General features: G+C 58.0%; 1 protein-coding gene across 1 annotated transcript; it reads left to right on the plus strand.

The window, feature by feature from the left end:
• The first annotated feature begins 284 nt into the window (after positions 1-284).
• On the plus strand, positions 285-22,077 carry FKBP5 (FKBP prolyl isomerase 5). The gene is given in 12 exon segments (XM_035561610.2): positions 285-430; positions 9,947-10,075; positions 10,875-11,019; positions 11,155-11,261; positions 11,263-11,298; positions 11,943-12,057; positions 16,325-16,481; positions 17,345-17,435; positions 18,428-18,511; positions 18,784-18,969; positions 19,887-20,126; positions 21,688-22,077. Coding segments are annotated over 12 exon segments (1,410 nt in total). The 5' UTR covers positions 285-418; the 3' UTR covers positions 21,796-22,077.
• The last annotated feature ends 1,480 nt before the right edge of the window (positions 22,078-23,557 follow it).

A 23,557-nucleotide genomic window follows, 5' to 3' on the forward strand; every position in this document is an offset into this window, starting at 1 on the left:
CCCTGGCGCTCGCGCAAGGCAGCGTGTAAATCTTTAATCTGCTCTGGGAAAAGGCTCGGAAACCTCCCCGGGACAGAGCGGGCACGGCCTGAAGTCCCCAAAAATTGGGGAGGATGCGCAAGCTGGTCTGAAGTCCCCGAAATTGGGGATAGTGTGCAAGCTGGTCTTCAAACCGGGGCACCGCAGCCTCTCCTGGCTCTGGGTGCTTGCAGCCCAGGAAGGAGCCTCGCCATTTCATCCCTGTCGCAGGGAAATAATGAATTATTAGCTTTCTCTCTCTCTCTCTCTTTTTTTTCTTCTATTTTTTTTTTTAATGCTGCATGTTGGTGGGTGTAAAGAAATGGCCTCGAGTGCTGTAGTGCGTGAGATAACGTAACTCGTTTGTCGTGAGGCTGACGGGCTTTCTCCAGGATTAGGGATGGTGGCTGCAGTGAGTATTCCTGATTTTTTTTGCGGGTGGCTTTATTGGAAAATTGGGAACGCGGCTGTAAAGGAACCATCGGCAGCAGGGGGGTGGGATGGGGAGAGGTGGCGGTTAAAGCCTCTCCTGCCTGCCACGCTCCGTGGTCGGAAACAGCGGCGTCGCTCTTAGGAAATAAGCCTCGCTAGAAGGGTTCCCATTCCAAGTATTTGGGGCTTTCTGTTAAATTTAATCGGTTAATTAAATAAGGGCAGCTCTAGGAAGCGCCGCCTCTCCTCGCTCGCAAGCGGCGATGTTTCTGGCGCGGCCTCTCGAGCAGCGTGCGGCTCGCACACGCCGCCGGCACGCGCGCGCTCCTCTCGGCTCCGCGGGGTCGGGGGGGGGGGGGGGGGGGGCACCAACCTCCCGAAATCTCTCCCCGGGGGGATCAGCTCCCCGCGTCTTGCACCGTCCGCGAGCCGTCCTGGCCGCCTTCCCCGTGCCACCTCCCTTTATCCGCGTTGGGCTGCGTTTCCCTGCCCTCTCCGAGGAAGCCCCCTTGGAGCGGGGCTGCGCGCACGGGTGCTTGGTGCTCGGGGGGGGGGGGGGGGGGGACTTGCACTGGCCTCGGTGGGGGTCTTCAGCTCATGGTCTCGCAAATGGGACGCAATAATTTGGAAATGATTTTCCAAAAGATTGCGTGTATCCCCCCCGGCGCTGATTCGTGCCCACCCGGGGCGGCTGCGGGCAGAGGTTGGGTTTTATCCCCCCCCCCCTACAGCCACGCAGGACCCTCGGTGTTAGGGTCAGCCCGCCGGGGTTTCGCAGCCGTGCTCTCAAAAGGCTGCAGAGGATGATGAGTAATTAATAAATTAACACAGCGCTTTTGTTACCGGCGGGTTGCTGTGGTTTAGGCTCACCTGGCCGAAAATAAATGCATTTGTCGAGGCTTTTTGATGCTTTTTTGTTCGATGCTTTTACGAATTAAAAATCCAAGTCTGGTAGCCGTATTTACCCTGGAGAAAACACGGCGTTGGAGCAGAACTGGCAAGAAACAAGAAGTTTCTTGCTTGCCCTGAGTTACGTTCAGACGAGTTCCTCTTTGCCCGGCGGTGCCACGGGCGCTGTCACCCCGTGGGGACCGGGGCCGGTGGCCGGAGAAGCTCGGGGGCACCAAAAAATCCCACCCAGGTCTGCCGGCTCGGCTCCTCCTCGCCCATAGGCGTGGCTGCTGTTTTGACATGCAGACAGAAGCAAATCTGTGTTTTTTTTTTTTATTATTATTATTATTATTATTATTTTTTTCCTTCTCCGTGGGCTGGGAGGAAACCCAGCGGGAGGAGGCCGCCGGCTCCCGATGGCAGCGCAGCGGGGAGCGGGTGCCAAGCAGTGGGCAGCGGGATGTCGAGAGCTTTCTCGCTTTTTCAAGGCGGTTTATGTAACCTGCTGGGAAGCGGTGCTTTTTTTTTTTTTTCTCCCCCCCCCCCCCCCCCCCCGTTACATAATGCTGCTTTCTGAGGGCTGCAGGAGATCGCCTTCCCCTCGCACCGCCGCCGGCCGCGTGTCACCGCCGCAGGGTGGTGTCAGCCTGGATCCGTAACTTCATGGTTTTAATTGGTATTTTTAACATGTATTTCAGTATATATTTTAATCCATTTCGATAGTTATCCCACATATATTTTAATAAATGCGTCCCGGATATTTTAATGCATTTAATATATATTTTAATAGATATATTCTAATAGGTGTGTTTTAATATCCATTTTAACACACATTTTAATACCTATCTATATCAATATTTTAATATATATATATTTTAAAAAGTCACCGTCCGAAGTCGTGTCCCCCACCCAGATGTAGCAGGGGGCTGGGGCACGGCGCTTTGCAGCCCTGCTCCGCGCCTCGGTCAGGATTTGTGCCGCCTGGTGAGCGGGGTCGGTGCCGGTGGCCGTCCCCAAACCGCGCCAGCACCGAGGGCACGAGGGCTCCGGGGGTGAGATGCGTCCACGTGCAAAGCCCCCGATTGCCTCCAGCCCTGGGAATCTCCTCCCTCTGGAAGGCCGACAGCCCGTAAATGTTTATGGGCTTTCGCTTTCGCCGCTATATGTTTGTCTTTCGGAGTAGAGGAAGGGGAAAAGAGGGGGGGGGGGCGGAAAAAAAAGGGTTCTGGCCGTGGTTTTCTTGTGTTTTTCCACTTGGTGTCGAAGCTTGGAGCTTTTGGGCTCCAGGGCTGGGCACCGCGTGCGGAGGCTGCGGCCGGAGGCGGCTCTGGGATGCTCGGGGCCGCGGCAGCCGGAGCTCGGTCCGTGCAAGATCTCTCTCGGAGGCGACGTGGAAAAATGATGGATTGCAAAAAAATGCTGGATTTCCTTCGGGGGCAGCGTGTCGTCTGGTTACGGTGCCTTGCTGGATAGCCAGCCGAGCAGCCAGAGTGGTTTTAACGGGTTTATATCGCGCTGTAAACTGCAGCAAGGGGGAGGAAAAGAAAAACAAACCCAAACCCTTTTCTGCCGAAATATTTGTTCTGGCAGGGGGCGAAGGGTAGCGAGCCATCCTGCTCGCTTGTTCCTCCTGCTGCACCCCGGGCTCGAGGGCAGCCTCTTACGTCTGAAACAGGAAAAAAAAAAAAAAAAAAATCAGTTATGAGCTGGATCCTCGCTGAAACCACTTCAGAAGCTGAAAAATATTGGCTAGGCGAAATGACGAAGCGAGCGTGACAGGAACACACATGCCATCGGCGCGAGTTAGCCGCGTGCAGCAGTTTCCTTTCCTCCTCCCTGCGCTCTTCGGTGCCTAAAAGCCGCCTGTCGCCGCGCTCCGGGTCGCTCCCAAATCCCCCTGGTGTGCGGGAGGGGAGGGAGCAGCTCCCTGCTGGGGACGCGGGGCTGGTGGCACTGGGGGACACGGGGCTGGTGGCACTGGGAGGTGGCAGCAGGGGACATGGGGCTGGTGGCACTGGGAGGTGGTAATGTGGGATCTGGGGCTGGTGGCACTGGGAGGTGGCAGCAGGGACATGGGGCTGGTAGTAGTGGGAGGTGGCAGCGGGGGACATGGGGCTGGTGGCACTGGGAGGTGGCAGCAGGGGACATGGGGCTGGTGGCAGTGGGGGACATGGGGCTGGTGGTAGTGGGAGGTGGTAATGGGGGATATGGGGCTGGTGGCACTGGGAGGTGGCAGCAGGGGACATGGGGCTGGTGGCAGTGGGGGACATGGGGCTGGTGGTAGTGGGAGGTGGTAATGTGGGATATGGGGCTGGTGGCACTGGGAGGTGGCAGCAGGGACATGGGGCTGGTAGTAGTGGGAGGTGGTAATGTGGGATATGGGCTGGTGGCACTGGGAGGTGGCTGTAGGGACGCAGAGCTGGTGGCACTGGGGGACATGGGGCTGGTGGCACTGGGAGGTGGCAGCAGGGACACGGGGCTGGTGGTAATGTGGGATATGGGGCTGGTGGCACTGGGAGGTGGCTGTAGGGACATGGGGCTGGTGGCACTGAGAGGTGGCAGCAGGGACACAGGGCTGGTGGTAATGGGGGACACGGGGCTGGTGGCACTGGGAGGTGGCAGCAGGGACACGGGGCTGGTGGTAATGGGGGACACGGGGCTGGTGGCACTGGGAGGTGGCAGCAGGGACACGGGGCACACTCGGGGTGCAGGGAGCCGCCTGCGCTCCCTGCGGGACACGACCTGGGGTGTCCCCGAGCCGGGATGTCCCCGCACCCTCGGGGACAGGAGGAGTTAATGCCACCGCCGGGCTGTGAGCTAACACCGATAGCACACCCAGTTCGCTTCAGTCCACCGTGAGTCACGGCTCACCCCGCGCGCTCCGCGGGGACGGTTCGGCAGGGTGCGCGCGCGGCGGCTGCAGCGCCTCCGTTTGTGTTTTGTTTTTCCTCGCGAGAAGAAGTTGCCGCGCCCGGCTCCCCGCGCCGCCAGCTCCTTGCACAACGTGCGCGCCGAGGGAGCGGAGCGGTCCCCGGGAGCTTTGCTCGGCTGCTGATAAAAAAAAAAAAAAAAAAAAAATAATAATAATAAACAAAAAAAAATAAAGGGGGAGGAAGTCAAGTGGCTGGGGTTAAAAAAAAAAAAAAAAAAGAAAAAAAAAGTGAGTTTTTAATCGAAGCGGTGACGCATTTCGAAAGCAGCAATGTGAGAAACGGTCCCGAATCCGGGCAGATTTGTGATTTAAGAGCGAGGCAGGGAGGGAGGCAGAGCCCCGGGTGGCGGGGATGCGGCGGCCGCCCTGGGACCGCGCCGGGGCCGAGCCGAGGTTTCTTCGGAGCTGCCTCCGAGCCCGCGGTGGTTTGGGGAAGGACGCGGTGTGCCTTCGCGGGGAGCCGGGCGGATCTCAAAATAAGCGGCTGACGAAGCAGCGCGGCCCTGGAGGTTTCTCTTCGTCGTGTTTCAGGCCGGCCGGGCGCATCCCTCCGAGCGGCTGCGTGCGAACGGCCGGCTCGCTTTGCAGGGAGCCGGGCTCCTGCCCGATCCCACCGCTCACCCCGAAATCATCCCAAACGGCATCGGGTGCCAGCCCCGTCGTTGGCTGCTTGGTCTCTTGCTCAGTCTCGCTTGCAGGTGTCTTGGAGCTTCTCACCTCGGAAAAATTGCTGTTTTGTTTCTCCTCCCTGCTGCACGTAAACGTTTTGCTCGGTATTTGTTTCCTTAGAGAAAAGCCTTTTCCCCATCGCAGGGAAGCGACGCCGCAGTGAAGTGGCGAGGAGATGCTCCAGCTGGGGTCGTCCTCCCTCGCCCCGCACCGGTACGCTGGGGACAGGGACGGGGATGGGGACGGGGACAGGGACAGCCCCAGGGCTGTTGTTGCCGGTTCCCGGCCTGACCCTTGCATTTGGAAGCAAGCGTTGCAATCTGAAACTTGCAGCCACGGCGCGGTGGCGTGGAAGCGAAAGCACTCTGGGCTAAGCGGGTCTTAAAAAACAAACCCCGGGACGCCCAGCGCTCCTTTTTCCATTCCGCTGAGCCACGCCGTGACTTTTAGCAACGGGCAATAAAAAAGTTGGACGGAACGGAGGTGTAATTTTTTTTTTTTTTCCTCCTTTTTTTCCTGAACTGATGCTGAGGCGCCGCATGGCACGGAATGGGAGCAGTGAGCGAAACCAGCCCTTCGGTCGCCGCCGGAGCGCGCTGCGCTCGGCGGCTCCGTGCTGTGCCCGTGCTCTGCCTCCTGCACCCGGGGTGCTCGGGGCGGGGGGAGCTGCCCGTGGGTCCCCGCCGCGGGGACGGGTTGGGTGAGGGCAGCGCGTGCGACCCCGTGCGCCCTAGGGCAGGGTCCGACACCGCTGGGATGTGCCCGTGGCTTAAAACCACAGCCTCACTTCTCCCTTCTTGCGAAATCCTCTTTTAGAGTGAAGCGTGGGGTTCGGTTTTAATTTTTTTAAAATTTTTATTATTTCCCCCCCCCCCCCCCCCCTCCTTCCCGGCTGCTCGGGACACCGGCTCCCGTCGCCCCGTGCCAAGCTGGGACCCCCCGAGCCGGGCTCTCACCCACCCGCGGGGGAGATCTGCGGGGCGAAGTTTCCACTTCTGCAGCTGGAAAGTTCCCGGAATGGCGATTTCTAGGAAATGCGGCCCGGGATGGTCGCGCAGCAGGGTTTTGTGAAACTCGAGCACGTGGGATACCTGCCTGTCCTCAGCCCCGGGTCAGACATCTGCGTCCCATTCCCCGCTCTGATTTTTTTCTCGTTTTTCTTCAGGCTGGAAGATCGCAGCAGCTGTGAGCAGAGGGGGTGGCGAGACCAAAGGGCTTGTTTTTACGGGGTGGGTTTCGGTGCGGGGCAGCGCTGGCGTCCTGCCCCTTCTCCTGGGGCGTTGATTTGGTGCCGCGGGTTTTTTTTTTTGTTCGAGGGAACTTCTTCGGGATGCTTCCTCCGAACGTCGCGGGCCGTTGGCGAGCGCACGAGCGGTGCTGCAGGGGGGCGAAGGTGGCCAGCACCCAGGGGTGAAGGCACCCCCCAGGCATGCAGCAGTTGAAAGGGAAAAAAAAAGCCCACGGCGCTTTTGTTATGCTTGCTCTTAAATACGCATTAAAAAAATGCAATTTTTCTGAGGCAGCAGCTGAAATAATGCCAGTGAGGGCTGCAATTCAGGCCGAGCCCCGGCGCTGATGTGCCCGCGGGCGCCCGTCGGCTGCGCTCCCTGGGGAGCACGGAGCCGGGCCCCGGGCGATGCTTCCCCTGCTCGTGCTGACGGGGGAAACATCGAGAGGGTGAGGATGAGGAGGGGGCAGAGGCTGTGCTTCTGAGCAGCTCGAGGGTTTTGTGTGGGCGGCAGCTCCTCCTGTCTCACTTTGGGAGTCCTGACGTGCGGGGCGTCCCCAGCCCGCGAGCATCTTTGCTTTCTCTTGTTCTGCCAGAAGCTCTTTAGCGTGTTTCGTGTTAATCAGCATTTAAATAGAGGTCGCGTCCAGATGCTGAAGCCTCTGGGTTTGTCTTGGTTTTAAAACTCGTTTGTTCGAGCTCTTCAACTAAAGATTTATCAGCGGGGCTACATTTTCAGGTCAGCTGGCATAGCAGCGACTGACCAAAAGCAAGTTAAAAACCCAAACCCTCTCCTTTTAGGGCTCAGAAACGGCTCTGCCACTCCGCAGCACCAGGGAAAAGGGGTTTTGGGGGCTGATTTTGAGGGCTGGGGTCTGTGGGTGGCACTGGTGCTGGGCTCAGAGCTGGGGCAGGGGCTCCGGGGCTGTTTTGGGAGTCGCAGGCTGTTGCAGGGGACTTTGTTTCGGAACCGCAGCGTGCAGAAGTGCCCTGATGTAGACGCAGGTCATGGCGTGGATCCCTGTGACCCCCTTCCCGTGGTGCCCGCCAGATCCCATTTGCGTGCTCGTTGAGCATCGCTGGCCGGGCACATCCTCGGTGGACCACGGCGCTGGAGCCAAGGTGGCGAAGTCCCCGCGCGCGCGTGCTCGCGTCCCGCTGCAGGGGTTCATTTGCTTTAATTAAACGCCATTAACCTTGCGGCACCGTCATGGCTAATGGAGCAACGGGAGGGAGGGCTGTGCTTGGGGGAGATGTGTCAGAAACGCCGAGCTTTTGCGCTGGGTAATTAATTCCCTGCCTTCACGCTTGGCTTCCAGGAGGAGAAACGTCCGGCTCGGGCATGGCGAGCGAGGTGCCGCTGAGCCCCTGCTCCCCGCGGGCATGCGCCAAGCCCGGCGAGCGGCACATTTCCTCCGGCTGTTTGTTCGAAATTAATGGGAAGTTTGGATCCCCTCCAGCTTTCCCCCGGCTGCACTTGTGCCTCCGAAAGGCTGCTCCGAGCTGGAGGGGAGCGGGAGCAGAGCGGTCTTTTCCCTACTACTACGGCTCGGAGGCGTTTTGTTGGTTCCTTTTTTTTTTTTTTTTTTTTTCCTGGGGGGGTAGGCGAAGGCTCTTCGAGCTCTTTCACAACGTGGACCGCATCTCCTGTGGGCTCCGTCCCTCCCAACCGCTGCTGACGCAGACCTTCTCCCCCCGCCTTGCGTTGGATGCCTGCCCTGGATGACTGCACTAATTGCTTACGTCGAAAAATAATGAGGAGGATGCGGGTGGTGTATTTTTAGATGTCTCTCGGTGGGATTTAGCAACCGGCGATGCGGAGCTGGCATCTCCGGAGCCGGCTTCCCCATCCCCGCGGCGACGCTTCGTGGCCCTTGGGGGGTCGTGCGCCGAGAGGCGCCTCTGCTTGGGCGGGCGCCCCGCTTTCGGGCTCCTCCTGGGCCTTAATATCTGCAAAAAGGGGTTCCCTGAGCCGCCCGGCGTCCGGCTCTGGTTGTGCCGCACGGGATGCTCGTGGGTGGCTGAGTCCTGGCGGCGGCGAGTCGCGGCGGTTCCCAAATCCGCTGGAAATAGCGCGGAATCGGTGCATTTGGACACAGAATCTCGGAGTCCCGTGAAGCGTTACCCCGAAGCTTGTTGTCGCTGGGCATGGCCCCAGGCAGTTCCCTCGCTCCTGTTTGCAGCTTCCACGCAGAGCCCTTTGTGTCTCGCTGGCTTCCTGCGCCGAGGGGAGGCTGGAATTCGGCTCGTCCCTCCCAGCGCTGGGTGCAAGGAGTGCAATTATTCTTACAGCCTGACTTAGCTGCCCTCGGAGCTGAAAGCATCCTTTCTTCTCTGTTTATGAAACCCCGAACGGATGATTTCTCCTGCTGGTTACCATCAGCTTCCACACCAAGGCTGTGGGAAAGTTTCGCAATGATAGGGACTTTAATAGATCTGTTTTATGTCTCAAAATCCATTGCTTTCTAATTCTGTGTCACATGTTTCCCTTATTACGTCTTGCACAGCGGTGTGGCTACCAAAACAAGTCGGACGATCCGAAGGAGAGCGTCAGGAAATATTTTTTTCCCCAACTCGAGGCCATTCCCTTCTCGCCAGGCAGCGTTCGCCCAGCTCGGCCAGGGGGGTGCCAAGGTGCACGGGCTTCACCCGCCCCGGCCTCGCGTCGCGTCCTCGCGACGCTTCCCCGTGCAAACAGCCACCGCGGACTCACACAAGTGGCTCCGCGCCCGTTTTAAAAGGAAAAAAAAAAAAAAAAAAAGAATAATCGTCCTCGTGTGCTGCTCGTGCTTTGTGTCAGCAAAGCGTTCCCGGCCGCTGGAGCAGGCGCATCCCTGCCCCTCGCATCGCGCGCCGGCTGTGGCGAGCGCCTCTCCCACACGGCTCTTGCTTTGGGCGATGCTTTGCCCCAAAGAAGCCATTTCTTAGGGACTTTCTGCAAATTCTGTGGGTTTTGTGTAGTTTTCAGAGCTGCGTGCTGTGCCCGGAGGGCTTCCCGCCTGGGGAGAGACCCCGCGGCGACGCGTAGCCTCAGCACTTTTTTGGGTGTTCTTGGTGAGCGAGAGGAAACGAGGCGTGCCTGTGGTCGGGCTGTTGATTTAAGAATAATACAGCCTCTGACGAAACAGCAAGTAATTCCTCGTGGAAAATAATCCTCATCGATGTGTCATGGCTTTGGAGCACAATGCTGGGCTGGTGCAAACGCTTCTAAGCCAACGTAGCTGGGCACCTCGGCGTGCGCCCAAGGGGCTTCGCTGCTCGCCCCCGAGCATCGGGGTCTCTCCTGGCGTCACCGCTGCCCGAAGCAGCCTGCGAGCAGCAGCCCCGTGCTGAAGTCCCTCTGGTGGCTCTCGGTGCTCCCGCTGGGGCGAGCATCGTCGCGGGAGGCCCCGGAGGCTGGGTACGGAGATGAGTCCCCGCGTGCCAGGAGTCCGTCGGCCAGCACGTGCTTACCTGCTGGCACAGCTTTTTGGGTACAACTCTTGCCCGGGGAGTCCCTGCGGCACCGGGAGAGGTGTGGCGATGACCCGGGGGGCTCGGCGAGGCGAGCGCATCCCCGTGGTTGTCCCCACTTCTGGGCAGGACGCCGGGGACACGGCACGGGGCTGCGTGCGCTCGTGGTGGTGCTTCGGCGGCGCTGAGCCTGGGTGGCCCCTGGGAAGGGATTTTCCGCTCTGCATGCTTGAGATGTTCTCTAAACTTCCTGCAGGGCCAGCAGAACCAGGGCTCTCGAGCTTTTAACCCTTTCCCCTGCCTCCTGCCCGCTCTCTCCCCAGCTCTGCTGCTCCTGCCCGGGGACGATGACGACCGACGAGGGCACCAAGCCCGAAGGGGAGGTGCAGGCGGCCGCCCTGGCCGAGCGCGGGGAGGACATCACGCCCGCTCGGGACCGCGGCGTGCTGAAGGTGAGCGGGGTCCCGCGGCCACTGAAGCCCTCAGGGCGCCTCGTGGCACGAGGGGATGAGCGTCGGTGCCGCGGGGAGTAACGAAGGGGCGAGCGCGGCTCGTGGAGCCGGAGAGCGCGGCGCGGATTCGGCCCGCCCGATGAGTTTTCGCTGCGATTGTGCCTCTGATCGGATTATTAGCTGCAAATCCACAAAGCATTTTTGTGTGTGACTCACAGACATTAGAAAGAGCACATTACTTAGGTCATCCAGTCTGCTCCACAGCCCCTCTTTTCATATTCAGGGCCGTTTCTGGATAGTTCTGCTCACCAGCACTTGCTCTTCTCCAGCTGAATAGGACCTTCCTCTAATAATAGCATCCTCCCCTGCCTCCATCCTCAGCTTGGGAACTGCTTGTTCCAGGCTGTAGCAATATAAGAAAAAAAAAAAAAATAAAAAAAGTGTTGACAAGAAGCGAGTAGTGAAACGACACACCCCTGCGAGTGAAATCTGCACGGGCTGAAAGCACGGGGAATTTGGGATCGCTCCCCGTTGGTGCCGACACCTCCGCAAACGCGCCCGGGTCCCCGCACCGCGGGCTGAACGCGGCTCCGTGCGGGGCTGGCTTGTAGGGGATGGTGGAAGGGGCAAGGGAATGGTTCCCCCCGAACTCCCCCTGTCTTAGGGCACCTTTGGGGTGTGTGTTTATGTATAAACATATAGTATAATACATAATATAATATATTTATTTAATATACGGGTGTATACGCAGCCTGAGCTCTCCGTGGCTCCGTTCTCACGGGTGCTTTCCCTCCCTTAGATCATTAAGAGGCCGGGCAACGATGACGAGTCCCCGATGATCGGGGACAAGGTTTACGTGCACTACAAAGGCAAGCTGGCCAACGGCAAAAAGTTCGACTCCAGCCGCGATCGGAACGAGCCCTTCATCTTCAGCCTGGGCAAGGGTAAGGGGAGGGGGTCTCTGCCCTCCCGGCGCTAAGGGACGGCACCAGCCCGGTGGTTTTTTTTTTTTTGGGGTGCCTCCCTTATGGGGGTTTTTGTGTTTTGGGTTTCGTGTGTGATGTCTGCCTCTCTCCCAGGCCAGGTGATCAAGGCGTGGGACATCGGGGTGGCTACCATGAAGAAGGGCGAGGTGTGCTACTTGCTGTGCAAGCCGGAATACGCCTACGGGGCCGCCGGCAGCGCCCCCAAAAATCCCCTCCAACGCCACCCTCTTCTTCGAGGCAAGTACGGGGCCGGGCTGCCACGGGAGAGCTCGCTCGCTGCCTTCTGCCTTGCCAGCCAGCTCCTAAAAAAAAAAAAAAAAAAAAAAAAAAAAAAGCACAAAACAGCTTGGATTCCTGAAACGTGTCCCTCCGCTCCAGGAACCGGTGCCAGTGTTTTCTCAGAAATGTGTGTCTGAGCCGGAGAGGCTGCGGCCGGGGAGCAGCCCCGCGGGGAGAGCGAGCAGAGCCCTGCTTTAAAAAAAGGCAGGCGAAAAGGGGGAAACAGCTCGGAAATGCCTCCCTGGGCTGAAAAATGCCTTCGCGGCGCTGCTCCTGCGCTGCCTGGGGAGCCATCCCCCTCGCACCTTCCAGCCCCGGTTGCCTCCTTGCCTGCAGGATTCCTGAACTCCCTTTTACTGTTACTTTGTGTTGGGCTTCAGGTGCTGGACGTGGCCCAATTCCTAATAAATCGGGTGTATTATGCTGTGGCTTTGGAGCTGGCTTTTATGGGCAACTTCTGCTCGTCAGCTGAGCGGAGAATTAGTTTGCTTGGCTCTCCGGCTCGGGGATGAACTGCTGCTTTGTGGCTTCCCCGTTGTTTTTCTCCTCTCCTTCCCCTCCACCCACCCCCAGCTCTGCCTACCTTCCCTTTAATTCTTCAGGTCGAGCTGCTCGATTTCAAAGGCGAGGACCTGTTTGAGGACGGGGGGATAATCCGGAGGATCAAGAGGAAGGGCGAAGGCTACTCCAACCCCAACGAAGGCGCTACGGTGGAAAGTGAGTAGCGGGCTCCGCGGGCAGAGCCGCACACAGCTGGGCTCTGGCCGAGCAGGGAGGGCAGCGGTTAACTTTTGGGGTTTTGGTGAGCTCCGAGGAGCTGCCCTTGGCACGGCCCGCGGCCGCCGTTCCAGGGCTGCTGGCTCCGAGGGTTTTACTGGAAAACCTCGAGGCGCGGGAGCAGCCAGCTGGTGGTGGAGCACCCGGTCGACGACAACCCGCGCTCTGTTTTTCCCGGTCCTTTCTCCCGTAGGACAAACACGGTCCCGCGAGGCTGCCGGGGAGGGCGAAGCCCCGTGGGGTTTTGGGGTCAGACCCTTCCTTTTTGCACATTTCCCCCTCCTGCGTCCCTGCCTGAGTGGCTGCGTCCAGGACCGGCGTGGGGGATGCTGAAAAAATCCAGGCTCTGCCTCCTGGTGGGAATTTTTCAGCAGTTCCCCTGGGCTCCTCGTTGGGATGCTGATCGTTGTTTTGGAGCTTTCTATCGCATCTGCCGCAGCACGGAGCCTTGCCTTTTCCTTCCCATGTGGCCAGAGGACGGGTGCAAGCTTCTGGTCACCGCTGACAGAGGGGATGAATTAATGCAAGGGGTTTGTGGAGCCAGCTGTGGTCTGAACCGACATCAGGAGCTGGCTGGGTAACGAGGAGCTCGTCCCATGCAGCTCCTCGCTCCCAGAGCCCTCTCCGAGAGCAGGACACAGTAATTCTGGTCACGTTTCTGGAGCAAACATTTCACCTAGGCGGTGAGAGCCAGGCTTTTTTTTTTTTTTCCTCTCCTCCCAAGAACAACTCGGCCATAGATTTAGAGCTACCACGCGGTACAGAAGGCATCTAGTTTCTTCTCCCCATTTCAGAGCTCCTGTTCGCTGAAGAGGGTCCAATTAACTTCCATTAGCGAAGGAGAAATTGGATCCGAACTCATAAAACTCCCTGCCTGAAACGGCCAGTTCTTCTCCCAGAGTTTTTTAAGGAGATTTTCTTGTCCCACGCTGATCTCTCCGCCCGTCACATGCTCAGCACCGTCGCCGGACCCGGCCGGGAGTAGGGTTTCAAGCTGGCTTCACCATCTCCAAGGTTAACCTAAGAGACAGGCTAAATATAATTGAAACCGGCCCAATTCCCACCTGCCTTTTTAGAGCTGTTTTTTTTTTTTTTTTTTTTAATTTTATCTGAAGAGGCTGCTGGGGGCGAGCACGGGGCGGGCGGCGGCGTGCCCGGGGAGTGCTCCTGCTTTTTCCTTCGTGTTGGGCTGTTGGCGAACGCGACGGTGGTGTGATAATTTGGAGCAGGACGGAGGCAGGAAGAGGGAAACCACAGCAAGCGATCGCTTCTCCCAAAGGACAACGGAGAGCCGGATCGCCACGCGGGGTGGCTTCTCGCGGAGGGCTCCCCACGTACTGGGGGCTGCAGACCCTTAAATGCATCCTGCTGAGAAAGGAGCGGCACGAAACAACCTGGGAAGCATTTTGGGGTGCAAATAGGCTTTTTTTTTTCTTTTTTTCTTTTTTTTTCTCCCACAAATGCAGCGCTATTTACCTCGGAGCGCTTCGCTCGGGGCTGGCTCGTGGGCACGAGGGGCTCCTGGCACCAAAGGTGGGACCCCGAGGAGCAGCCCCGGGTTTTGTGAGCCCAGCCGCCTCCGTGCGGGGCTTCCCCTCGCCTCGTTCCCCTAAAACCCTGTGTCAACTCCAGGATTAGCCCAGAGGTGCCCGGCATCGCTGCCATAACCAGGCTGGCCGAAAACGTGCACTTACCGGGGCGAGCATCCCCGGGCTGGAGTTTTGCAAGCGTTTTTTTTTTTTTTTTTTTTTCTTTTATAGGTTTTGAGTTTTACAGACCGCAACTCGCGGTTCCGGTTCCTAAAACCCGGGCTGCCGCCGAAATCCCGCATTCCAGCTTTTCTTACAACCTTTCTCTCCCCCCCACCCCCCCCCCCCCCCCCCCCCCCTTTCTCCATTTTAATCTGAGTACAAATTGCTGTCAGCACATCAAGTTCGTGTGCCAGCCGCGCTCGGTACACTGTGTTCTGAGCTCTTCAAAAACAAAATCGCTGCAGGCACCGGGAGAACAATAAGTCAGCGCGGCAGCCGAAGGGATGTGCGGCGGCCCAGCGGGGGCTTTTCTCCCCGTAATCCAAGAGCAGCCGCAGCCAGCTGACCTGCTGCACGCAGCGCCCAAACGCTCCTGGAAACCAGAGCAGAGATCTCCCCGTTGCTTTCCGTGCGACTGAAATGGAAGGAAAGCTCTCTTTTTTTTTTTTTTTTTCCTCCGAGCAAGGGCTGGGAGCTCGCATCCTCCCGGGCACCCTGCTGTAAGCGGGCTCGTGCGGGCGCTGCCGCGTCCCGCTGGTGATGGGTGACCCCGGGGAGATGTGGGTGGGTGCTCGTTTTGGGGTCGGGAGGTGGGCACACAGCTCAGGCTGGGTGGTGCTCGCCGGGAAAAGGCACACGGGTGGCAGGAGGATGGCGCGGTGCCGTGGGGATGCCCGTTTTGGGCTGGATATCCCGTTTTCCTGCCCCTAAGGAGATAACGCAGGGGTTAGCCCCGGAGGTGGGCTTGCTGGAGGGTTTTCCACGTAGCCTTGAAGCCCGGTGGGGCAGGGTGCTGAAAGTCGTGGCAGTGCTGCTTGTCCTGAGCTGGCTGAGAGCGCGCAGCCTGTGTCCCCTCGCTGCTGCGCACCGCTGAGGGATGCAGGATGCGTCCCGGGGTGCTGCAGGGAGCGAGCATCCTCTGCCACCCCTGTGCCGTGCCGTGCCGAGGGCCTGGCGTTATGCAGGCAGGTGGCAGGGGACGGCGTCCTCGGGTGAAGTTATGGGATGGCCCTGGTGGTACATCGGTGACGGGCAGCGTTTAGCACCCGAGTGCTGGAACTGCTCGTGTTCGTGCTGGTGCTTGCGCTCACCTCCCCGTGACGTCCAGGACCAGGTGCTCTGCACCCTTCAGTAGCTCAGGATCCGTCCCGCAGCCACCAGGTCGCCTTTGGGTCCCTCGGTGGCTCACCCTTTGCCATTCGGGGCATTCTCCCCGAGAGGTTTAAGGGAAACTCGTTCCAAGTCCTGCTGATTTGCAGCACTGCGTTTGACGGGCAGAGGCATCACCGAACTCTGCACCACCAAGGTGCAGGGTGGAAAGCAGACCATCGCCAGCTAGGCAGAGGGTTGTTTGCTTTCCAGGGGTCTCTCCCCATTTTGCCAGCATTTATATGGGCGCTAGAAACTCTTCCTGCTTCAGCTCTGCACCGTGGCTGTAAGATGTGGGTCTTTCCCACCCTGAGGGCTGCCAACACCAGCCCAAACGGTTGCAAATTCTTTAAGCAGTCCTGACAGCATTATTGCCTGCTGTGATTTTTCTCCTCTCGGAAGCTTTTTTTGGTTTTTCTGTGGTAGGCAGGAGTTTCTTATGAAATCCCTTTTACTTTATATTCGCTTGCGTGTACTTGGGAGGTGGAGTGCAAAGAACACGCGGTGCCCCCCAGGCGTGCACCGTCCTCGGGATCAAATCAGTAAAGAACAATCTCGCCGTGGAAATCGCGCCAGGAGCACCAGGTGGTGAATGTGCCAGGTACCCGCTGTCCGCTCCGGCTGCGCCTCTGCCAGCTCCCCGGGCTGGAACAGCGCGGTCATTGGTTGAAGATTAAAAAAAAAAAAAAAAATTTAAAAAAAAATATGTTTATCTTGTACTTGCAGTTCTTAGAGGCAGGAGAACACGGCCTTGTTTTTGAGGTATAGGGCAAGGGTATGGCGCTGTATAGGAGGCTTGTAATCGCCGTGATAAACTCCGCGTGGCGGCGTGCCAGGAGCAATATCCAGTTCCAGTAAGGCTGACTCGCGCAGCGGCGCACGAGGGGAACATATTAGTCATTATGTTTATCTGTTGTCTGCTCCTTGCTTCGACAAGATACGGCTGCCTTGCTTCTTTAGCCGTGCTCGTTCCTGAGCCCTCCTGCCCCTCTCTGTTCCCCGGGGGGCTCATTCGGCCGGCAGGCAGTGCCCCCCGTGCCCCCCTGTGCTCCGTCATCCTCCCGCTGCTCCCAGGGCTCCGGCTCGGCCGGGGGCTTTTGCTGGATTTTGGGAGCTTGAGGCAGATGTGGTTACCCGACAGAGTTGTCCCCAGCCCTGCTAAAAGCAGCTCCCTAAGGCAGCCCGTGCCGCCGATGTACAAAATCCCTTGGGAAATGCTTTTTTTTTGGGGGGGGGGAGACGGGTGCTCGGGTCCCGCGCAGCACCGGCTGCCCGCAGCCTGGCACGGGGCTCGCTCTGCCCTGCAGTTCACCTGGAGGGCTTCTGCGGCGGCACCCGCTTCGACTGCAAGGACGTGAAGTTCGTGGTGGGCGAAGGGGAGGACCACGACATCCCCATCGGCATCGACAAAGCGCTGGAGAAGATGCAGCGGGGAGAGCACTGCGTCCTCTACCTCGGGCCACGGTAAGGGGCGCAGGAGCTCGGCTTTAAGGTTTTCCAGCCTCTGCGGCTGCTTTAGCATTCGTGGAAGACAGCAAGCACGGCAGCAGGGCTCCTCCAGGAGAGGCTCGGGTTAGCATCACCAGCAGGGCCAGCCAGAGGGGGCAAGTGGCACATAGGCAGGAATTTGGAGACGGTTTTAAAAGCAGGTGAGGTGGCAGGGGCTGCATCCAGCTCCCGTGGCTGGAAGGAAAGAATCACCAGGGTTTTTTTTCACGAGTAGAGACACTGTAGGGAGAGGTGTAGAAAAAAACGGAGGTGATGCACCCGGGTGCATCTGGGGAGGATGGTCCCACGTATGTAATGCACATATAAAGCAGCGCATCTTTGCTTCTGCAGCGTGCTGGCCCAAAAACGTTCGTGAGCGTAGAGCTAGATGTGAAAGCCGAGCGAGCACCTCGGGTGCGTGTTTATGGCCAAACCCTGCCGAAATGAGGATTTAGGGGCTTCTCTCTCTCCAGACCCTAACAACCCTAACCCTAATTATGACCCTAAAAAACACGTGCGGCGCCAGTTCCTCCCATCAAAAAGTGCTCCCAACGGAAGCCTTTGGGTACACCTCAACTCCCTTGGGGAGACTTTACGCAACCCCACACACAACAGGGCTCTTTAGGGGCTCCTTAGGGGCTACGTTTAGGTGGCTTTTCCATCTGCATTTTAAAGGTGCCGGTTCATCGAGGAGGATATCTGGAGAGGAGGGGGATGCAGGCAGTGGAGGGCGGATGGGGCTGAGGACCACGTGTGCCGATCGCCCCCTGGGTGCCCCGCGGCACTGCCGTGCCCCCCAGCGCAGCCCCTCTGAACTTTCCCCATTTGTGCCCTTCCAGGTACGGCTTTGGCGAGGCGGGGAAGCCCAAGTACGGCATCCAGGCGAACGCGGAGCTGGTGTACGAGGTCACGCTTAAAAGCTTTGAGAAGGTGAGGGCGGGCCCGGCCCCGGGGTGCCCGGGAGCGCTGCTCCTCTCGCGGCATTCACCCTTTGTCCCTGGCGTGGCTGCGCCGCGGCCCCTGCTGAAGCAGAGACGTCAGCAAGGATCGCTGTGTTCTTAATTTGTTCTTGTGTGTTGGTTTGTTTTATTTTTCTGGCCGGGGTCCAAGGCTGGTTCTCTTATTTGTTCCTAGGCTTGTTCCTTTTGTACTTTTTTTTTTTTTTTTCCCTCCTTGGGCTGCACAGAAAAAAAAAAAAAAAGAAAAAAGTTTTGTGTCCTGCCAGCCGGCCGGGGCGGCCAAGGCCAGGGTAAACGCTGGGGGGGCTGCACACAGGGGCTAGGGACAGGGACAGGGACGTGGGGACAGCACAGGAGGTGCCACTGGGATGGGGCAGGTGCTGCTGGGTCCCCAGCCCCGGCTGGAGCAGGGGGTGGTGGCGAGACCCTCTGCTTGCCCTCTCTGCTGGGGAGGTCTCTTCCTACCCACTTTTTTTTTTTTTTTTTAATATTTTGGGGCTTTATTTTATTTTTATGTTGGGATTTTTCATCCTGTGAGGTTGCAGTGGATGAACTGCAGTGGACGAACCGTGCTGTAATGCTGGATTCAGGGGAAATCCCATACCCAGCAGTGATTTATCTGGTGCAAAGGGCTCCTCTGCACTCCAGGCACGCGCCCCACGTGTGCCACGACTATTTTCCTCTTCCCTTTCACCCCCAGCCCCTCAAACTCAACGAGCTGTCACCTCTGCCCTATGCAACACCACCTTGACAAGCCCCACTTGTTAAAAAGAAACCCCAGAAAGCCTCGTGGATCCACCTGGGTTGCAGCATCCCATTAATTTCTCTCCCTTCACCACTCCCCAAGGGCGTGTGTGCCGGCGGGGCCGGCGTCTCGAGGTGCGCGGTGCCTTCGACCCGGCGTCGCCGTCGTGCTGGTGGCCGCCGTGCCCCGCGGCCGTGGCTCTGAGCGTTTCTTTGCAGGCCAAAGAGTCGTGGGAGATGGACACCAAAGAGAAGCTGGAGCAGGCCGCCATCGTCAAGGAGAAGGGGACGATGTACTTCAAGGTTTGTGAGCGTGGCGACACCCGAACGCGAGCGGGGAGCCGCGCCGCTGGGCGCTCGGAGCAAATCCTGGACCTCCAGAGGCACCACTTAGCAGTCCTGAAGGGGTGTAAATGTCAGAAACGTGCCCCCCAAACATTCCCTGTCCCTCTCCCGGTATAAATTATGAGCTCTGTGGGAGGTGCAGCCCCTGCCCGCCCCTTCCCTGTCCTCGGTGATTTCGGGCACAGATCCGCTGCCGCCCCAGCTCAGGTTCCCTTTTTGCTCCGTCCCAGGAGGGGAAATACCTGCAGGCGGTGATCCAGTACGGGAAGATCGTGTCCTGGCTGGAAATGGAGTACGGCTTGTCCGAGAAGGAGTCGAAAGCCTCCGATTCCTTCCTGCTGGCTGCCTTCCTCAACCTGGCCATGTGCTACCTGAAGCTGCGCGAGTACACCAAGGCCGTCGAGTGCTGTGACAAGGTGCGGGGGCAGGGGTTTGCTTTTACTCTTCCCACCCGCCCCGTATCGAGTTTGTCCGTGTACAAGCAGCAGTTTGCAAACAGCAGCGCGTTGTTGGCGTCCCCGCCGTGCCTCCTGCGCCCTTTGCGTGCGTCTGTGTCAGGAAATTATTAATTCTTTTATAAAGGGCTTGCATTTAGCAAGCTTGCCTAAGGTTCTTAACCACGTAAGGCTGGCTGCCTTAAGCAGGATGGTAAGTCACCCGTGAGACGTGTCTGGGACATGAAGCTTTCATAAAATAATGTGAAGCAGGGAGGCAAAAACCCGTTTAATCCGAAGGAGCCCTCAGCCCAGGAGCTCCCCGTGCTCCTCGGGTCCACGTGCAGCGTTCCTGCCTGATTCCAGCTCTGTGGGGGCTTCTCTCCTGACCCTGCCACCCGTAGCAGGGTTTTGTGCAAGGAGATATCTTTAATCAGCTAAAGTATATCAGTAAAAATTATATGAAAGCATATAAAGTATATAAAAAAATATATACCTGCCAACTGGTTCTGGAAACAAGTGAATTTTTGCAGAGCAAGGTGCTCTGGAGACTCGGAGCCTTCTCCCTTGTCCTAATTTGAGCACTTTTAATGAGGCTTTGAGCTTAAGGAGGTCTTTGAAAGCCACCCACTGAGCAAACCTAAACCGGGAGGGCACGGGGCTGCACGAGCAGTGCCCGCGTAGCACCGGGGCTGCAAAATGAGGGAGCTGCTTCTGGGGAGCATCTTCCCTTGCAAGGGGCCGACGGCATTTGCAGGAAGGGGAAGGCTCTGCACCTCTGCCTTCGCTCGTGGTGACACGAGGCGTGAAGCACGTTGGTGCACGTGGGAGCCGTGGCCGTGCCGTGGACGCGTGTGCCCTGAGGAGGTGCTGGGCTCTGGCAAACTCTGTCCTTCCAGGCGCTGGGGCTGGACCAGGACAACGAGAAGGGCTTGTACAGGCGGGGCGAGGCCAGGCTGCTGATGAACGAGTTCGAGCTGGCAAAATGTGACTTTCAGAAAGTGCTGGAAGTGAACCCACAGAACAAGGCCGCCAGGTCGCAGATCTCCGTCTGCCAGAAGAAGACGAAGGAGCACAACGAGCGGGACAGGAGGATATACGCCAACATGTTCACCAAGTTTGCGGAGAGGGATGCGAAGGTTGGTGCCGCGCGAGTGTCCGGGCGCCCCAATTTGGCCACGTTGAGGGATGCTCAGCAGGCTCGTGGGGAGAAAAGAAGGGTTAAAACGGAGGAAATTGAACATTGGGTTGAGGATGCTGAGGTCTGGGAGCATGGCCTCCAGCTGATAGAGCCTGGATGGGAAGGAGCTGGTTGTTTCTTGGTCAGCAGAGGACGCAGAGGCTGCTGTCAGGTTGTCAGTAAAAGTATTTACGGCGCGGGCTTTCGACAGCTGATAACAGGTTTGGCATTTGGACGTCGTTCTGCCAGCCGTAGCCGCTGGCCGTTGATGACCTCCTGGCCATCGGCGGTCTGGGTGAAGTGAAATGTCATCCACCCCCTGGCAAGGCCAAGGGTATTTTGAGACATGATAGTATGGATTTCCTGAATCTTGTAACCCAACGCTCTGTTCCTCTGCTCGTACAAGAGATCGCTTTCTCATAACAGGCTCTAATCCAAAATTCCTCCAAACAAAAACCGATGCACGGTGTACTGTAACGAGAGAGGACACAGCTTTGCAAACACTCTGTACGGGTAATTTTTAGTATAATCTCTTCTGAACCGGTGCCTGAAAGTGAGGCTGTGGAATAAGTGAGTGCTGCGGGCAGGGAGCAGTCCCGCTGATGGGGCTTGTCAGGGGCCTCGTGCTGCGGGCTAGCGCGGCACGCTGAGATGGCAGGGCTCGCTGTGAGCCTCCCGGTGGTGCTCCTGCACCTGTGGGGTGGGCTGCAGCTATAGGTTGTGTATGGGCTGCAGCTATAGCTTATATATGGGCTGCAGTTATAGGTTATGTATGGGCTGCAGCTATAGCTCGTGTATGGGCTGCAGGTTGTGTATGGCCTGCAGCTTATATATGGCCTGCAGCTTATATATGGCCTGCAGCTTATATATGGCCTGCAGCTTATATATGGCCTGCAGCTATAGCTCTTATATGGGCTGCAGTTATAGACCAGTGTGTGGGCTGCAGATAGAGCATGTGTGTGGGCTGCAGCTCATATATGGGCTGCAGGTATAGACCAGTGTATGGGCTGCAGGTATAGCTCATTTATGGGATGCAGTTACAGCTCATGTATGGGCTACAGCTATAGCTTCAATGTAGGCTACAGCTATAGCTCGTGTATGGGCTGCACATACAGCGTGTGTATGGGCTGCAGCTGTAGCCTGGTGATTGGGCTGCAGCTATAGCTTGTACATAGGCTGCAGCTATACAGCCCAGCGTAGGGGCTGCAGCTATAGCTCAGTCCTCTATCTCCCCTCCGAGGGCACCACCTCCTCTCCTTGTTCCTCTCCTCATTCTCCTGCGTTTGTCTGCGCGGTGCCAGTGCCCTGCACCATCAGGGCAGCTCCCATCCTTCCCAGAGGCTCACCCGGAGCTGGGACAGACGACGTCTCACCCAGGGAAGCAGGCACCTGGGGTCCGAGGGGGGTCTCTTCTGCCCTGCTGGGCTCAGCCTCACGTCCGAGCCCTGGTATCGCTGCCACCAGCTGCTCGTCGTTTCACCTCGTTTCTGACTCCGTGTGGTTCCTTTGCTCTTTTGCAGGAAGCGGCTAGCAAAACCGGGGTAGAAAAAGAGGCAGCGAAAGCGGCTTGTGCACAGGGGCTGGAAACGGCCGGTGCTGGAGGCAAAGAGGCCGAAGGCCACGTATGATGGAGGGGCAGGAGGAAGGGAGAGCCTCCTGCCCTCAGCCCGCACAGAGAACGGTTTTTGCCAGGACTTAAGGACTCGCCAGTGTTTTCTTGTAAAGCTTGTTACAGTTCGTGTGATCGTGGAAGCAAAAGCGCCTCGCAAAGAAAAACAAACCCAGTCCTGCTGCCGCGGGTGCGCTCGCGGCTGGGCGCGAGCAGCGGGACGGCGTGGGACCACCGCAAGCGGAACAAACAGCTTTCCAAAGGAGGGGGGGAAAAATAAATAAAAGTTGAAGCTCTTGGCTCTCGGGAGGTTTGCACAGACAGCTCCTCGCAGCTCGCTGGACTTGGTGTCGGCTGGCTGTGCCACGGCCTGCGTCCTCCGAGACGAGCTGGGACATGGGAGCGCTTCGGCAGGATGCGACGGAGTCCTCCGGCAGAGGCAGAGCAGCCTTCATCCTCCTCCTCCTCCTCCTTCTTGCCCCGGGGCTGGGAGGGGAGCTGCAACAGGGACCCGGTGCCCTGGCCCCCCTGTGCTCACTGAGTTTGCTGTCGGGGTGGGCTCAGGTTTCTCCTGTTGGTCCCCTGCACGTGTCCGAGGGCGTTGCAGCATGAGAACGAAAACCTCCTGCGTGCCCTCCCTGTCCCTTGGGGGAGGCGATTCCCCCTCCTGCGGCTGCGGAGGCGTTTCTCATCCGTGGCGACCCCTCTGCTTAGGGATTTACAGTTCGGCTTCAAAGCACTGTTTCATTGGGGAAATTTATTTTTATTTTAAGAGGCTGCATCACGGGTTTTGTTTTGTTGGAGGGCGAAAAAGGGTTTTCCAGCGCTGCTGCTCACAGGTGCCTAAATCGCGGCCAGCAGTGGGCTCAAATTTTTAAATGGGGGTTTTATTGCTTAGCTGGGGCCCACGTGAAAAAGAGAAGCAGCAGGTTGGCACCTCGAGGGTCAGGAAGTGGGATAGGTGTTGTCACTGAGCCGGTACCGCGGGCTCGTCGGTGAGCACCCCGTGCCGGTGCTGCTGCTGCGACCTCGCCTTCCTCCAGCCTGTTGGGTGCTGTCACCACCTTTGGAGAACAGCTTTCAGTTGTTTTTTTTTTTTTTATTTTTACTGTCTGTTCTTTGTAATACCCCTTTTGAAGCTTGAAAATAAAGAACTGAAAAAAAAAAAAGGGAAAAAAAAAGGCTCCTCTTTTCTCCATCCTGCCGTGAGCAGCCACGGGGGGGACGGCTGGGGATGCACAGGCTCCAGCGATGGCTCCGTTCCTTAGGGAATTATCGGGCTGCTGCTGCCCCTTTTTATAGGGGGTGTTGTTTGGGATCTCAGCGGGGCTGCTTCTCCTGGGCAGCTTTATCCCGAGGCCTTTTTTGTTTGTCAGCCTGTGTGTTTGGGAGATTTGGGGCTGGAGCTGCAGGGTGCGTCGGTGGCACGCGGGGTGGGTGCTGGGGGGAAAGGCTGCCGCTAGGAGGGCTGGAAGCAGGGGCACTGCGAAGAGTTGGCTTTTATTTTTTTGCAAGCAGGGCAAAAAAAAGCCGTTTTGGGTCAGCCCAAGCCATGTTTTCCTTATGAAACACCCCTGGCTTGCTCCGCGGAAACTTGCAACTTGCTTTGCCGTTTCTGGGCTTTTCCCCCCTATTTTTAAGCAGGTTTTTATTTCAGCCGGCTTCTCCAGGCTTGGTGCTTTTCCCCTCCTTTTAAGAGAAAATTGAAGGTGGGCAGACGAGGACAGTTTGGAGGTTAATGGGAGCATTTCGTACCGAAGGCATCAAAGCCCCCGGTGCTG

The sequence above is a fragment of the Cygnus atratus genome, chromosome 24, assembly GCF_013377495.2.
Source record: "Cygnus atratus isolate AKBS03 ecotype Queensland, Australia chromosome 24, CAtr_DNAZoo_HiC_assembly, whole genome shotgun sequence".
NCBI lineage: Eukaryota > Metazoa > Chordata > Aves > Anseriformes > Anatidae > Cygnus > Cygnus atratus.